Source organism: Pundamilia nyererei, unplaced genomic scaffold, assembly GCF_000239375.1.
Source record: "Pundamilia nyererei isolate P.nyererei 1_Seehausen unplaced genomic scaffold, PunNye1.0 scaffold00152, whole genome shotgun sequence".
In the NCBI taxonomy this organism is placed as follows: Eukaryota; Metazoa; Chordata; class Actinopteri; order Cichliformes; family Cichlidae; genus Pundamilia; species Pundamilia nyererei.
Genome location: NW_005187553.1, coordinates 235668 through 251874, shown reverse-complemented (window position 1 = coordinate 251874; position 16207 = coordinate 235668). Strand labels below are relative to the sequence as shown.

Below are 16207 nucleotides of genomic sequence, written 5' to 3'. Positions count from 1 at the left end.
ACACACACACACACACACACACACACACACACACACACACACACACACACACACACACAGAATAATAAGAAAATAGACTGATAATTTGCACGTCATATAAAATATTAACTTCGATATTAACATCTTGCTGCCACAGCTCAGTTGGCTGAGCAGGTGACTTGTGCAGAAACACTGCAGCACATTTGACGCTCACCTGAGTGTCGTGTAGTTCGTGGTTGTGGTGTGGGCCGGACGTGCGTCCCGCTGGACGTCCTTATGAGCGGGGTGGGGGCGCACAGAGAGGTCAGCTTTCTTGTTCGATCGTCTTCTGCCGCCATGCTTTCCTCTGAGCTGGTTCGTTGTTTGGGCTGCACAAAAGAAAAACAAAATCAGGCACAAAAGACTTTTGGTAAAATGACTGATGAGCGTTTTCTGCAGTTTTCATCTTTGAATCATAATATTTTAAAGGGAGATGTCTATATTCTTTGGCTATATAAAAGTAGCTTTGCATGATCAAAATAATCCTTATTTATCTGCCACTTGGTGCAGCATCAGTTCAGCCTCTGTCAGAAACAAGCTGCTTTAGGCCCTCCCCCCTTTAAGATAACTTTCTTTTGATTGGCTGCCGCTCGCAAACAGATGATTTGAAGGGTAGGTGGTTGGAGTCTGTGCCCAATATGATCATGTCAAGGACATTCTGTGACATCAAACAGGGCCAAGAATAGAAAAAACTGTCTGAAACAGAATGTTTAAAGCAGCCTGTTATTTGTAAAAGAAACATCCAATATAAATATGAACATCCATGCCTGTAACAATGTGTTTAGACAGAAAAAGGACAAGTATAATAGATCCACTTCAAGATATCACTCTGCGTTTAGACAAAGACACAGAAAAGCCAGAGAGCGCCTCAGAGCAAGTTCAACAGGCCGCTAAATAACTTACAACTGTGCTAGAGATCCAAAGAGAACCGAGAACTGAGTCGTGAAACAAAACTCTGACTGCATACATCTTCCCACAGCGCTGTCTATCTGTCAGGCTTTTAAATTTCCTCCTAAGATAAAATTTACAAAATAAAAACTATGTAATGGCTTTAATTTTGAAAAGATAAAAGGCTGGTATTAATAATCAGCATTTCGACTGATTTATTCTAACATGTAAGAATAAATAAACAAAATAACTCTTTAGCAGAAATCGCATGTTAAATAAACAACGAACAGCAAGCCTTAATAATCACCTTTGGAGGAAGAGGAGGCGGCGTTTCATCAGGCGGCATTATGAACCTGTCGGCAGAGAGAGTGTCGGTTCAGTCTGCTGCGTTAATGATGGGAATAAACTTCACATTAATATGCGTGCGTTTACTGGGCTTACCCAGGAGGCTGTATCGTCGGGCTGAGGACAGACAAACAGACAGTGTCAATGCAAATTCACTGAAATCACTGATTACTGCATACAGAGACAAACACGGCTTGTTGGTCCACCTCCGCTGAAATATGGTTGTTTTTTGAGATATGCAGAAGTACGTACTGAGATTATTGGTGCTAATTGGTTAAAGTGAGAGAAGACAACCACAGCAAACTTGTGAAAGTCCTGCAACCTACACTGGGTGACGAACAAATTTTTCCCACATGACCTGGAGGAAGATACGACTGTTTGTACCGGCCGTCACACAGACAATAATCTGTCCACTGAAGTCCATCTGTCTCTACCTCAGAGGACTAATGTAAAAAGCTCTTTGCAGTCTTCTCTGCAGGGGAAACGCAGACAAACAACAGTCTGTTCTTTCTCACTTAGGAAACTGTGTGATGTCTCTTACATGTCCACATCATCATAGTCGTCGTCTGATTCTGAGTCCTGGTCCCTGCAACAGGAAAAGAGCAGACAGGTGCAACATTTGAATAACATACTGGCTTTAATGTGACTGTGGGACTGATGTGCGATCTGCATACCCTGGTGGGCTCTTGCTGCTGTCACTCGATCCCATCGATGGCCTTAACTGTAAAAACAAAAAGCAGACCCAAAACCAGATTAGAAAGTGTGCAAATGTCCAGATGTACAAAAACCAGGAGCTAAAATGGGAAACATGTTCAGTTCACTGGGATGAGTACAGATTATATGATCAACATTCTGCCTATAAATACATATAAAGTATGTTTTTAACAATGTACATATGGATGTAGAACTTGTATGCATGCATATTCAGCACATATAATGCACGTGTGCCCTCTAATATAAACTCACAGTTACAGTCGGTGAGTCGGTCTTCGTGGGCCTCTGAGTGTAGATCTGATTCACTGGGAAAAAACAAAAAACAAGAAACTTAAACATCATGAAGCAACAGGGCTGAGACAGAGGATCAGTGAAACACTCTGTGACCACAGCTAACAAGGCAAAGGCCAAGAAAATTAAACTATGAGAAGCACAGACATTCACACGTCGGCCAAAGATGTGTTTCAGGGTCTGTGGGAACTTTTTATCAGAGGTCCAACTTAGAGGAGGTTTGATCCAAATCTGCATGATGACACTTTTGGAAGGATTCTTGACTCTTTTGAGATTTGTGGAAAATGGACAAGTGGTGTCATATCTTCATGAAGACACAGAATGATAAGAACAGGAAGAATCCAGGCATCTCATGTTGATATTCTCAGGGAAATTTAAACCTAATCTGGATCCAGAGACACAGTAAATGCAGTGTGGGGGGAATTTTCAGCCTTGGTGGAGGTGCTGAGTCTTGGACTGCTCTTGCTTTTCTATGCACAGTATAACATACCCAGCAATGCACTTCTTGTGAGTTGTAAATGTGCACATGTGTTTCTTTGTTTACCAAAGAGGAAATGATACCTGGAAGGGAATACTTGGGAACAAACAATAAAATATATGAAATATATTTGTTTTCTTACAGCTTATGTCAGAGTTGGTTCTTCCCGCTCTGTTGTGTTTGTTGATGGACTGGATTCTCCTTAACGATCCAGGAACAATCACCTTAAATCACAGCAAAACATACGATTAACCCCAAAACATCCGAGGCTGGGACCGCCACACAGACAGAGAGCTTCATCAGTCTGACCTCCATCTCTTCATCGTCTGTGACCAGGCAGCTCTTCAGTTTCTCAGGGTGTCGGTACTTCTCCAGCAGGTCCAGGGTCAGCTCCTGGTTCAGGCACTGATGGGTCAGAAAGGTGTGCTGCAGAGAGCAGAGAGACAGACATCAGGACAAGCTAGCAGAAAAAGTGAGAAAGCAGGCGATTCTTTATGGTTTGAAACCTGCACCAGGTCTAACCGCGTATGACACAGGAAGTAATCACGGTTGTGTGATGGAAAAATCAAGAGGGAGGGGCTCATTTGCATGTGTAAAGGGTGTAAAGCTAGTGTGTTGTGGCATCTTCCACAACACATTGTATGTTTTGAGACTTTTTAAGGCGCCGTAGACATCGTGTGATCAGCCTGATGCAGAAATAACACAAAACGAACCCAAAGACAATCACGCGAGAGTGAGCGCTACTGACTGTGAGCATCTTGGTGGCGCTCGGTCTCTTCTTGGGGTTCCTCACCAGCATGGCCTTCACAAAGTTATAAAAATTGGATGACCTGAAGATGGGAGACATGTGCGAGGTCAAGAAAATACAACACTCGCTGCACACGCAGTATTTATAATGTTACCTGACGGGCAGAGCTTACGTTATGTTAATATATTGTTTAAGCATACAACGATTCAAGGCTGCAGCTGATGATGACGAGCTGATTACATATAATGCATGTTTCAGTAGTGCTGCAGGCTTTTAGTTACCATTTTGACTTGTCCTTCAGTTTAGGAGGCTGGTAGCCGCTCTTGGACATGAGAAACAGCACTCTACAGGAGGAAACAGAGCACAGCATTAAAACACACAGAATGACTTATGGTGTGTTTGTTTGAGTCAGCTGAGGGTGTGTGAGTAACCAGGTACATGTGGGTGGTGGAAAACTCGATGTTTTCTATGAATGTCAGCATGCGCATGCAGCACGCTCGGCTGTGTGTCCACATGCATGCCGATGTACCGAGGGGAAACATTTGAGGTGAGTGTCACGTGCACACATGTTTCCAGACATCTTGAGAAAGACCTGCAGAGCATTTTTATTGCACACGCACACGCGTGATTGCAACAAGATAACAGCTCAATGCGTGAAATCCTCGGTGCGTCTTTTATGGAATATTTTTCCTCCTGCAGTCAGTCGATACGCTCTGACTGCAGGTAAGCGGTGAGCTCTGTGAGAAACCTGTAAGATGTGACTGATACGACTGCGTGATGATACGACTACAAACCCACGATGATGAGATGTGAACCGGTCTAGTGATTCGACTCGATGACTTCACATCTCTCACTCGCCTTAACAAAAAAAAAAAGCACCATGCCTTTATCTTTAACACCAGCGACTTCCTTTCAACTTGGACTTTTTCAGCTTCCTCTGCTTTGCAGGAACCTGCAGCAGAGATGCAGACAGCCTCCTCTTCTTCTTTTTTTAAGCCTGCAACAATATTGCTTCTGGTGAAGTTCTCACCGATTAAATTGTTCTCTGAAAACTGTTTCTTACCCACAATGACAAGAGATATTTGGCCTTAATTTTTAGGAACAATGAGAAACATGCGAAGGCGTCTGTGATCCGTCTGTTTCAAAACGTGACATTAAACATACGCTGAGTCTTGGACTCTTGCGGTGTTGGACTGTTTGTGTGAGCTCTACTGAGTTTGAGGTTCAGAAGCAGCTCATAGTGAAGGATTTCCTCTCCGTCAATGAGCGTGATTAATATTTATTTCCATTTAGTTTTGAATTTTTTAATGAATATAGTTTCAGTTAGTTTCACTTTGTTGTGTTAGTTTTTGTTGCTAGTTTAAATCTTTTTCTTATTATAATGTGTGTTGTGTATTTTTCAAATACACAACACATATTATAATAACACAAAGGTGAAATCTGAGAAGTTCAGAAGAAGCATCACAGCAGAAACACGGCAGCAGACTCTCGGTGACATTTAAGTCTCAGCAAACACTGAAGCCTCGTCAGGCCGGGCTGTTAAATGTGACCAAAACTGAGGACATTATTTCTATATTTTAATTTAATTTGAGTTTATTTTCAGTAATATTGTGGTTTGATTTTTTTTTAAACTCTAGCTTTTGTTTTAATTTGAGTTATCGATGTGGACATCTGCTAAAGGTCTTTTACACGTGGCTTTAGTACACTACGATAACATCGGCGCTTGCAGGATCAGAAGGTTTGAAATTCAGAGACTTCTGGTGACTTCACAACTTTTCCCTGTTAGAAATATTCTCTCAAAGTCAGGCTGAAACGATGCTGGTAACTCGAGTTTGCCAGCAGAACGAGGGTTCAGCCTCCAGGATGAAATAAGATCAGATATCTAACGCTGTCGATAGCAAATGCAAAAAAAATATTGCCTCTGCAGAAACGTCTCTTCAAAGATCTGGTTAAGCAGGCAAGATGACTGCAACGTTTTAAGGCCTCAGCTGTAAGTGCAGAAGAGCATAATTTGCATGAACTGACCTTTACATACAAACCTGTGCAACAGGTGAAAACCGAGGTTAGTTATAGGAAAATAAAATAAAGAGTATTAAAGAAGTAATAATGTGATGGAAATTGCATTGCCCTTAAATTAAATAAAGGAGAGGGACGGAGTCAGCAGAATCAGTCGGACCTGTGATGGAATAATCGGAATAACGTCTTAAATTCCTATTCTGCTCACAGATCAGGGAGTCAGGAAAGGGACTTCCTGTGTGAAATATAAACATCTCCAGCACTGACCTGAAATATTGTTATGGTAGCAACAGGAAACATCCTTGATGTGGTTAAATAAATTAAAGATGGAGGCTGCAAGGCCTCATAGTGTGTCTGTGTGTGGGTACAGCAGTGTACACGTGCTCGGGCATGTGAGTCGTGTCTTTCGGTGTGCGTTTACCTCAGTGGGTGGACATCAAACATTGGAGGCTGCAGCTCTGCCAGCTCGATGGCTGTGATGCCCACAGACCAGATGTCACAAAGTTCATTGTACCCGCCTTTAATCTCCACAGCTGCGACCTCTGGGGCCATCCTGAGGACAGGAGGGATACAGCAGCAAGTGTTTTTAACACAAATACAAAACAAAGAGGGGGAAGAAGGCGGGATGGTTACGGTGATACAGACAGACTGTCACTGTGTCAGGCTTACACTGCGCGCTTAATGAGAATATCTACCAAAATAATTAGTGAAGTGTCTTGCGGCTCCAGACGTTTGACGTGGGGGTTGAGTGAACCACATGGGTACACAGGTGGGTGTTTGCGGTTGTTAGAAGTTGCCTATGTAATTAGTAACTGCCATTACCACGAGGTCAGAACACCCACACGGCATAAAAACAACATTAAATCATCCAAGAACACTGCAGCGTTATAAAGGGCAAACGGTATAAAAGATTCTTGGCTAAAGCAGCATGAAGAAATGTCAGCGATATATGCCGTACGCTGTGCAGTGACTCAGTGTGGCCAGCCACAAGCTGTAGCGCCTTTTAATGGAACGTTAGACCAAGAGCTCAGAGCGGTCGGAAAGCAGAGAGGAGCGGAAACGCCGTAGCGAGACTAGCTCGAAAATCAGTAAATCAATTAACAATTAATCGTCACCGGTTTACATTCTCGATCGGACCTGAGCAGCGGCTGAGAAATGAAGCGCGTGCACGGCCATGCAGTTCCTCTAACGGCCACTGAAGGCTGGTTCCATGAGTTGGTCCTCATAGACGAACATGTTCACAACCCGGTGCAAAAAGCTGTGCCTCTGCAGACAGAAACACATCTGCATTTTGCTTTACAGGCAGCGGTTTGATCAGTGTGGCTGCTTGGCTGCTTGGCAGGTGTCCCAAATGAGTCACCTGTAGCCAATCACTGTTGGCCAGGCTTCACCTCACCTAATTGGTCACTGAACTGGATCTCGTCGCCGTGTTTGTGCTGTTGCTTTTCTAATGCAGTGACCTGAATAATAATATAACTTACTGTGTTGTACAGACCATCCAAGAGGTTTGTGCTTTATTTTTAGCAAATGAAGCTGTGGTACTTTATTAGCCCGTTACTCAGCACTAATTAGAATAGAATAGAACACAATAGAATGCCGTTTATTGTCATTATACACATGCACAATGAGATACAGAGCATCTCCTACTCAGTGCAGACATGTGGGAAAAGAAAGGGGGGTGAGGTGCAAAGTTCTGCAGCACTATACACATATGAACACTATTCAAAAAATAGAAAATGTACAAATATGCAAATTGTGAAGAAAAAAATTGTGTTGAATATTTACAGTCTGGGTTATTGCATGTAAATTAAGTATTGCACTGTGGTGGTGGTAGTTGTGAGTCTGTGTATAGAGGGAAGACCTTGGGTTGGGGGTGGAGCTGTGTTGTCAGTGCATGTGTGAGTTCAGGGTGTTTCGGGCTTTTGTGAAGAAACTATTCTTGAGTCTGTGGGTCTTTGTGCTGATGCACCAGGATGGAAGCTGTCCTTGATGATGTTTGTATATCATGTAATAACAAATAGCTGTGCTGTTGTACTCATACTGGTTATAAATGCAGCTTAATAGCTCTAGTTAAAGTCGTAGCACTCCACGCTGTCCAGCTTGCCAACTCAGTGCACTGAGGCATGTAGACACGATTAACACGACCTGTTGAAGTTCAAGGTGATTTCAGTCAGTGGTCCCGAACCTTTGGGCCACGGACGGAGTCGTTTGGTACCGGGCTGCGAGAGTTGGGGCTCGGGTGTGAAATGTATGGTTTTCAGGGTTTTTATCGTTATTTTTTATCGTTAACTCTGTTTCCCTGGGTCTGTTCCCATGTGTTATGAATGAATCTTCTTTTTTTTTGGTACCGGTACTGGTTTTATTTTGTTATATTTATCCGCGACACCTTACATATTTTCATGTGACACCGTGAAAATATTGTTGGACATATACCGGTCCGTGGTGCAAAAAAGGATGGGGACCGCTGATTTAAGTGACTCTGGATGTGCCACAGCTGTTTGTACCACACGGGCTGATCTGAGTGATTTTCAGGGATTTTCCTGCACAACTATCTGCAGAGCTTACAGAGGAAGGGTCTAAAAATGAGAGCGTTTCCAGTGGCATCAGCTCTCTGGGTAAAAAAGAGTCAGAAGAGAATGGGCAGGCTGCTTCGAGATGAAGGAAGACAAAAGTATAACTAAGATACGCAGAAGCAGATAGGCTGCAGCAGAAGACCACAACCACCAGGTGTGAATTTCCTGTTGTTAGCTACAGTTCACACTGGCTCACCAAAACTGAACATCAGAAGATCAGAAAAACGTCGCCTGAACTGATGAGTCTCAGTTTCTGTTGTAAACTTCAGATGGTCGGGTCAGGGTTTAGCATAAGCGAGGTGAACGCAGGGACCCATCCTGCCAGGGTGCTGCTGGTCATGCTGTGGACCTCTTAGTAGCATCTAAGCATCGTTTAAACACCACAGTCTACCTGAGTATTTCTCTTAACGATAACAGGGCACCAACTTCTGATGGTAAACTGGTTTTTTCGAACATGACAATTAGGTCACTGTACTCAGATAAGGTGACCACACTCACCTGATCTCATGAGTCACCAGATCATCACTGACGTGCAGCCAACCAACCTGCAACTATGCGATGCTACGATACTATGTGAGGTCACGTGACGTCACGTGACGTCAACGTGGATTAAACTCTCAGGAATGTTTGCAGCACTTTGTTGAATCTATGACATGAAGAACTAAGGCAGCTCTGACCCAGGTCTAGAAAAGTGTACCTAATAAAGTGGTGGGTGGTCTAAATGATCAGTTTTGTAGTGGAAAGGGATAAAAGCTGAACGACGTCAGAGATCTTACCAATACGGCGTCCCGATGAAGGACATCCTGCGAGCGAGCGTGGCCGTGATCTGAGCTGAGATCCCAAAATCAGCTGCACAACAGAGGAAAGAAAACATCAATAAACGCCAAAATAACCACAAATTAAACACGTGTTCATGTATTTCAGTGACTAAAATGAGACTCACCAAGTTTATTTATTTCAGAGTTGCTGCGAAACGCTTCAAAAACTAAGAGCGCAATCTCTGACATGTTTGTGCTTTCAGCAAATCAGGTGAAAATTCAGAGATCTAATTCATGATTTGATTCTTCAGTAAACACGACAGGGGAGATGTCGCTGTGAGAACGTCTCTTTTTGCGGTGAATGAGTCATGCTAACCATGCCGGTACAGTGCAAAGCAGACAGTGCAAACTTCCACCTACCCAACTTGACCTCGCCCTGATCGTTGAGGAGGATGTTGGCACCCTGAGAGGAAAAGAAGGCGAGATAAAACATCAACACAAAAACGTCTTCTTCTATATATTTAAAAAAGTCTTCTTTACCCACTCAGTGATCTTTAACTGAACCCACACAGGATGGAAATAAATAAAAAAACACGCACAAGATTCATTCAGCTTCATTTAAGAATGTATTTTTATAGCGTCTATTCTGACTAATGCAGTTTATAGTTCCTAACTTTTGTCTGTTTGTTTTTTAACATGAAGAACTTTCGCTTTCTTTCAAATTACATCACTGAGCTGCTACGATTAAAATAATAATAATATTTTTTAGGGCTACCATGAACCCAAATCTTAAGGACAACGTTGGCCTTGTTTACATCTTCTTCTCTGTCACCGCACTGACCCAGTTTTTCCAGTCTGCAAGCTTCATCTGCTGAGGTCTAATGTGCTCTCCCACAAAATAAGCAACATGGGGGGAACAAAAAACCAAGAATAAAAATCTCACATCACATTTCGCTCACCTTAATATCTCTGTGGATTTTCCTCTCTGCATGCAGGTACTCCAGGCCCTGCGCACACACACGCACAACAAAATAAAAGCCTTTAATTTAACCTGATAACATTTACACTTGATAGACTCTGACGGGATTAAAAATTCCTCTAAATGCTCTAGTTTAACCATCAGGAAACCACTGCTGTGTAAAATGAGACTGGTGACACACTGTGTACAGTAGGACTGAAGTTACTGAAGTGTAGTTTCCTTTTTCAGTGTTGCATTTTGGAGACAGCCTGTGCACTCATTTCACACACCTGTGACGTTTGTCTGGTTTAGGGGACGATTTGTTTTATATCAATTATTTTGTAGCTCGTTGTTTACCTCGCAACGGTTGCAAAGGGGCATAACATATGATTCAAAGGCCCCACAAGGGTGAAAACTGTGGATATCTGTATAATTTTCCCGATGCCAGCAAACATTTTGATGTCTCTTCTCAACATTTAGAACAAAAAGAAACTGATGAAAATAAAAGTTGCTGTGAGGGAGGCCTGAACAGCTGATGTCTCAGTGAAAACAGAGGTCATACTGCTCTGTGTATGTCGGTTGGATGTCATGTGGTGGTCGACTCACAGTCATTCCACAACCCGATTAGTTGACAGTTATTCGCTTCCTGTATTTGGTGTGACTGAAAGGCTCCATCAGCATCTCTACGTTTAAGATGCAGTTTTTGCAGTCATACCGCGACCGAGTCTGACTGAACAAATGACGTCAATGCGTAATCCACGTCGGCTGGGACATCGCTCGGCTTCCCATCATTTATTTTAATTTGTTCTGTTTTGTTTTTTTTACACAAGGCTTCATTCAGCAGTTAGATGAACATCCAAGTACTGGAACTGCCCTTTTTTTCTTTTCCAAACAACTCTTTAATTCTTTAATCAGCATAACTGCCGCTGGCCGATGACCTTCACACAATAACACGTTGCCTCACAGCAGTTCAAACTCAGCCTGGACTTTTTCAGCTTTCTCCTGGAGCTCCAGCTTTACCTGGCATTAAAAAAGCTCTCTATGCATGTTGTGGGTTGCCAGGTTTGCCAGCTTCAGGCATATACAAGCTAAGCTGTCTCCCGTACCAGACAATGCATGTATTTTCCTCAGAGAAACAGAAAATACGAGGCTGCTGGGAGATGGTCAGAAAACCCAGTAAACACAAGTATTTACAGGTATGACTACTTAATATTTTTATTTAGTAAATGCACGTCAGCACTAAAGAGGAACAAACAGGAAACAGTAAATTTAAAAGAATGTGATTACCTGTAGCATCTCCCTGCAGATGTAGGCTATCTGTGGCTCGGACAGAGGACCCGTCACTGTGGAACATGATGCAGTTTTTAACATACAGATTCAAAACAGTCACAGCACAACGCAGAGCTGAAAAGGGTTAATTTAGCGATAATTTTTTATTCAAATGATTAAATTCAATTGAATTAAATTCAGGCTGCAGATTTAAAAAAGATATTTCTGGTTTTCAGAACATTTCTGACCAGCTTCACTACAAACAAGCACAAAGACACATCTTAAAAAAAGATATCACGATGCTCAGTGTAGGGAAACGACCTGAACTGTCATTTCCTTTTAAGATTTTTAATGCTTGCACAAAGACTTCAGTGCGCTGTTAACCACTGTGGACCTGTAGCTGTCACAGTGCTTCTGTATTCAGGACTGTTTTGGCCTTTCGTGCAGAAATGTGTCCTCGTTAAGAAGCAGAATAAACCCAGCTGCCTGTGCAGGATGTCTGAAAGCCTCAAGCTTTCACGCTCGTGGATCTTTTGTTGTAAATCAGCTATAACCCCGTTATAAATTGTGGTATTGTTAAGGCGGCCTCACACTCATATTTATAAAAAACTGCCCTCCTTAATCTTTTTAAAAGTGCTATTAAGGCGACTTTCAAGATGTCTGCAGGTTTCCTAAACCTTCGTGTATTCTTCGGTTGAATATTTTGGGTATAACTGGTTAAATATTCACATGCTATGTAAAGTATTGTACATGTCTGTGTGTCTCTGACATTGATGATGGTCAGACTGATTGTGAATAGCTTTCCATCCATCTAATACTTAATATTTAACACTTTTCTACTCTCACTTTAAGCCAAGCCACCTTTCCCCATTCACACTGCTCTTTATTCTCTGCCATAAAAAGCTTTGTACTCACTGCACACACACAAAATTGGGTGTCGTTCAAAGAAATTGAACCTGTGACTTTTAACGTAGCATGAAATGCCCTCTAGCTCCTGAGCCACAACTGCTCATTACAAATAAATATTATCAGTATTTCAGATTTATAATAAATGTAATCAGAATACAAAGAAAAGCATCATGTTCGTGCTCGCAGCTCTGCTCTGCCCTCTGTGATGAATGAGCCATGGCTGTGGCTCAGGAGGCGGAGCTTATCTAGTCCACATGCTGCTCTTTGGGTCAGACACTGGACCCTTTAGTTGTTTTCTAAAAGGTGCGTTGAAAGACACTTCTTAGCATTAAGAGTGAATTTCAATATCTTTTTTTAATGTCAAACCCAGCTACTGCTGGTCCAACGTGCCAGTAAAGCTGGGTTCTCTAAGCACCAGTCAATTTTCCATCATCAGCTGAGAAAACCCCCAGAAGGACAGAGTCTCTGCACGCTGTTTTCATTTTAAACTAAAGGTTCATGTGGCTGTGTTTGCTGGTTAAAGACTCAGACGTTTTACAGTTTTCACTGTTCGGCTGCTATCTGTCCATTTACTGAAAGGGAAAATCACTGACACATGTGAACGAGACTCTCACGCTGGCAGTTTTTATTCTTTTTTTGTAAAGCATGAAAGTGTGGGTGTGGGAAAAAAAGATCCTCTTCTCTCTCTTTTTCCACACAGAAAGGATTATTGGGTCCGTATCAATCCACTCGCACAGGCAGCGATTATATCAGTTATCTGACAGTCGGAGACACTTTTGCATCTTATCACGCTCTGGTTTCCATCTTTAGCCCGACCTTGTGTCACATGACTCACCATGGTAGATATCCTGGAGGGAGCCTCCGCCGCAGAACTCCATACAGATCCACAGTTTGTTAGCTCTGCAGACAGAAAAGGAAGACCTGTGCGTTAACTCCGAGGTTAAGAAAACAGGAGGGAGGAAGGAACGAGAAACAGGGATCTCACCGAATGTAGCTGCCATAATATGCCACGATGTTGCGGTGCTTGCAGCTCTTTACGATGATGATTTCCTGCTGGATGATAGAAAAATCGTCCTCTGTGGGGTGAGACACAGAAGACACGTCTTTATTATCATCACCACCGCATTAGATGCAAACACAGGTGCAGTCGGAGGGCACCTTTCATGTATTTTCACAGCCCTAATAGCACATTTTGGTTTATAAGTCATGCTATTGGGCTGGATCTGCCTTTATATTGTGCAAAACTGGCTGCAGGTGGATCATGTTTTGACCAAAATACAACATAAAAAATAAAGGGACTTGTTTTCTGCATGTGTTATGTTGCTTTTTGTACTGTTTTCATTTGCCTGTGTGTTTTAAACTGCAAATCATTTCCCTCTGTTTTTCTTTCAATATTTTTCATTTAAATTTAAATGTTTAAGCTGATACACTTAAATAATCAGTCTCATTTTTGGAGGTCAGACTAATCAGACATGATTTCCATCCGTTTGATGGAAAATAATGAGGATGATCATACTGCTGCCTTCTTTGGTCGCCGGTAGAATCTAACAGTTTCCTGCCTCTGTATGTGTGATTTATGTGTTTGCTCCAACTGCTGCGCCAACGATTTTGTAAAATTAAACCTCCCTAATCAAAATACAATGATGACTGGGCGCAGTAATTGCACTGCATTAAAAACAAATTCAAGATCTTTGCTGCAACAAAGCTGAAATAATATTTATTATCTTTGTCCATAGCCGAGATAAAACATCTACAGCCCAGCAAAGATGGCTAAAATGCTGCTCTGTGGTCCAAACTGGTCATAGTGCAACTGCAAAAACTGAAACGTACCAGGTCTAGACAGAAGGTCTTACACAAAGTGATCAGATAATAAAAATCAGGAATTAAATGAAATTATTTGGTTATTAAACGGTTGTGAACAGACAGCCACACCATGGCCTCTCTAGGAGAGAACGTCCCAGCAAATTCACCCCAAAGTCAGTCATGCAATGTTCAGAGAACCTCAAAAAAACAGCAAGACCATCTTCATCTCGCACTCTACAGGCCTCTGTTAGCGTGTAACAGTACAACCGTACAACAATTACAGCTTGTTTATATGAAATGCAAGAGAAAGCCTTAAAAAAGGCATCTGAGCAAACCACAAAACAATTGTGGAACAGCACATCAGCACAAACACCTCATGCTGTCAACACGGGGGTGGAGGGCTGATGATTTGGGCTTGTTTACACTCACTTGACTTGGTCACCTTGCATTGAACCGTGAACTCCTTTCTATTGTAAAGTATCGGTAGCTGTCTGACAGCTAAAGCCCGGCCAAAATTGGGTCATGCAACAAGAGAGCGACCTCAATCTACAACAGAACGGCTGAAAATCAAAAGAATGAAAGTGCTGGAGTTAGAGCTGCCACGATTAGTCGACTAGTCGCGATTACGTCGACTATCAAAATCGTCGACGACTAATTTAATAGTCGACGTGTTGTTTGAAGCTTTGGAATATCCCAAAAGATGCAGGAGTAAGTAGTAGGATTTAAGAGTGTAATCACGGACTGAAACAGAAGATGGCAGCACTGCATGTACAAGGATGCCAGCTGCCGTTAAACCCCGAAGAAGAAGAAGTAGCTGTGTCCGGTGTCATAGCTGTGTCCAAATTCAGGAACCGCATCCTCCTGTGCCTGCATTTGTAGGCCGATTATGTTACAGCGACACGACGAAGACTGTCCAAATTCGAAGACTCCGACAAATGCGCCCTTCATTTCCCCAGATTTGAGGGATGGGTCGGGTGTATCCTTCGTGGCCCAAACTATCCCAGAATTCATAGCGCAGCCCAGCTCAGTTTCCAACAATGGCGGCAGCTAGTTAGTTTTAATATTACTCTTATTATTCTTTCTGGGTCACAAAATAAACGTTTAACATATTTTCAAGCGAGAATGTAGCTGTGTAAACCTCAAATATCTGCTCGGTTTATCAAGACACCACATGTCTGTGAAGGTTCTCAGTCATCCAGGTCATCGTTGTTGCTAGAAGACGTTTCACCTCTCATCCGAGAAGCTTCTTCAGTTCTAAGGTCAAATGGCGGAGAGTCCCAGATTTAGACGCCACATATTTTCAAAAGCGCTCCGACGTTTTCGGAGACGTCTGTTACCCACTAGCTCGATAGCTAGCCGGGGTTCAAGGCTCGAGAATATATTAAACTCCACCGAAACAATCTGCAAATTTCATTAAAATTTAATAAACTATCATCTTGTCTTTATTTTTAGTTAGCACCTTAAACACTTAAAGCTGTAAGCTAATGATAGTTATATAAGAGCAGATGCTGCTGGTGCAATAAGCTGTACGTTTTACGTCCAATGGATGATGATCTGATTAGTCGACTAATCGCAAAAATAATCGGCGACTACTCGACTATCAAAATAATAGTTTGTGGCAGCCCTAGCTGCAATGCTCCGGTCGAAGTCCAGACCTCAGCGACTGAAATGCTGCGGTGGGGCCTTCAGAGAGCCGTGCATAAATGAATGTCTGCAAACTTCAATGTCATGAAGCAAGTCTACTCAGTTTTTCACATGACTGCTGAAACATCCCAATTCTGTCTTATTTGTTGCATGACAAACTCAACCTATTTGTACTGTTAGAGCCTCTGTGTGTGTCGGCACCTGATGCCAGTATTAAAAACCTTGTGATGCAGATGTGTGAGTTTGACTTGGGCAGCTCAGTAGGAGAGCGTGCCGAAGGAAGGTTTATAAGTTTAAGTCCCCCTGCAGATCACTGGACCTCGAGCCAACACTGAGGTAACATCTCGACGTCGTCTCAACTTTCACACTTCGACATGAACACGAAGACTCACAAGAATTAAAAGATGATAAAAATCAAGCAAAAGTTTGAAGATTGAGGTAAATCTCTCACCTGGCTCCATCTTGATAACTTTGATAGCTGTCAGCTCTCCATTCTGCTTGTTCCGTGCCTGAAAACATAAAAAAGACAGATGATTTTATTTTTTATAATGTAGTGCATCAGTCAGTTATTAGATCTCAGCACTTTGGTGGGTTTCTTTTGCTTTTGTTGTTTTCTTGTGTGCCAGTAGAAGCGTAATTTGCATTTTTGCTGTCCAGATCAGTGGAGTGCAAAATACAGCCCACTGCACAAAGCTGTGGCATTAAACACTCACACACACTCACACACACTCACACACACACACACACACACACACACACACACACACACACACACACACACACACACACACACAC

General features: G+C 42.5%; 1 protein-coding gene across 1 annotated transcript in view; it reads right to left on the bottom strand.

Annotated features, from left to right (window-relative positions):
* Nucleotides 1-16207, bottom strand: part of map4k1 (mitogen-activated protein kinase kinase kinase kinase 1) — a 40813-nt gene that overhangs the window by 9624 nt on the left and 14982 nt on the right. Inside the window, exons 2-19 of the mRNA XM_005744963.1 lie at nt 15864-15921; nt 12951-13041; nt 12801-12865; nt 11075-11130; nt 9789-9836; nt 9250-9292; nt 8848-8920; nt 5920-6051; nt 3764-3826; nt 3483-3564; nt 3044-3160; nt 2877-2958; nt 2218-2270; nt 1926-1972; nt 1793-1837; nt 1348-1368; nt 1214-1259; nt 194-347 (exon numbers count right to left, since the gene is read on the bottom strand). Of these exons, the coding sequence (XP_005745020.1) occupies nt 194-347; nt 1214-1259; nt 1348-1368; nt 1793-1837; nt 1926-1972; nt 2218-2270; nt 2877-2958; nt 3044-3160; nt 3483-3564; nt 3764-3826; nt 5920-6051; nt 8848-8920; nt 9250-9292; nt 9789-9836; nt 11075-11130; nt 12801-12865; nt 12951-13041; nt 15864-15921 (1276 nt within the window). The remainder of the gene's footprint in view (nt 1-193; nt 348-1213; nt 1260-1347; nt 1369-1792; nt 1838-1925; nt 1973-2217; nt 2271-2876; nt 2959-3043; nt 3161-3482; nt 3565-3763; nt 3827-5919; nt 6052-8847; nt 8921-9249; nt 9293-9788; nt 9837-11074; nt 11131-12800; nt 12866-12950; nt 13042-15863; nt 15922-16207) is intronic.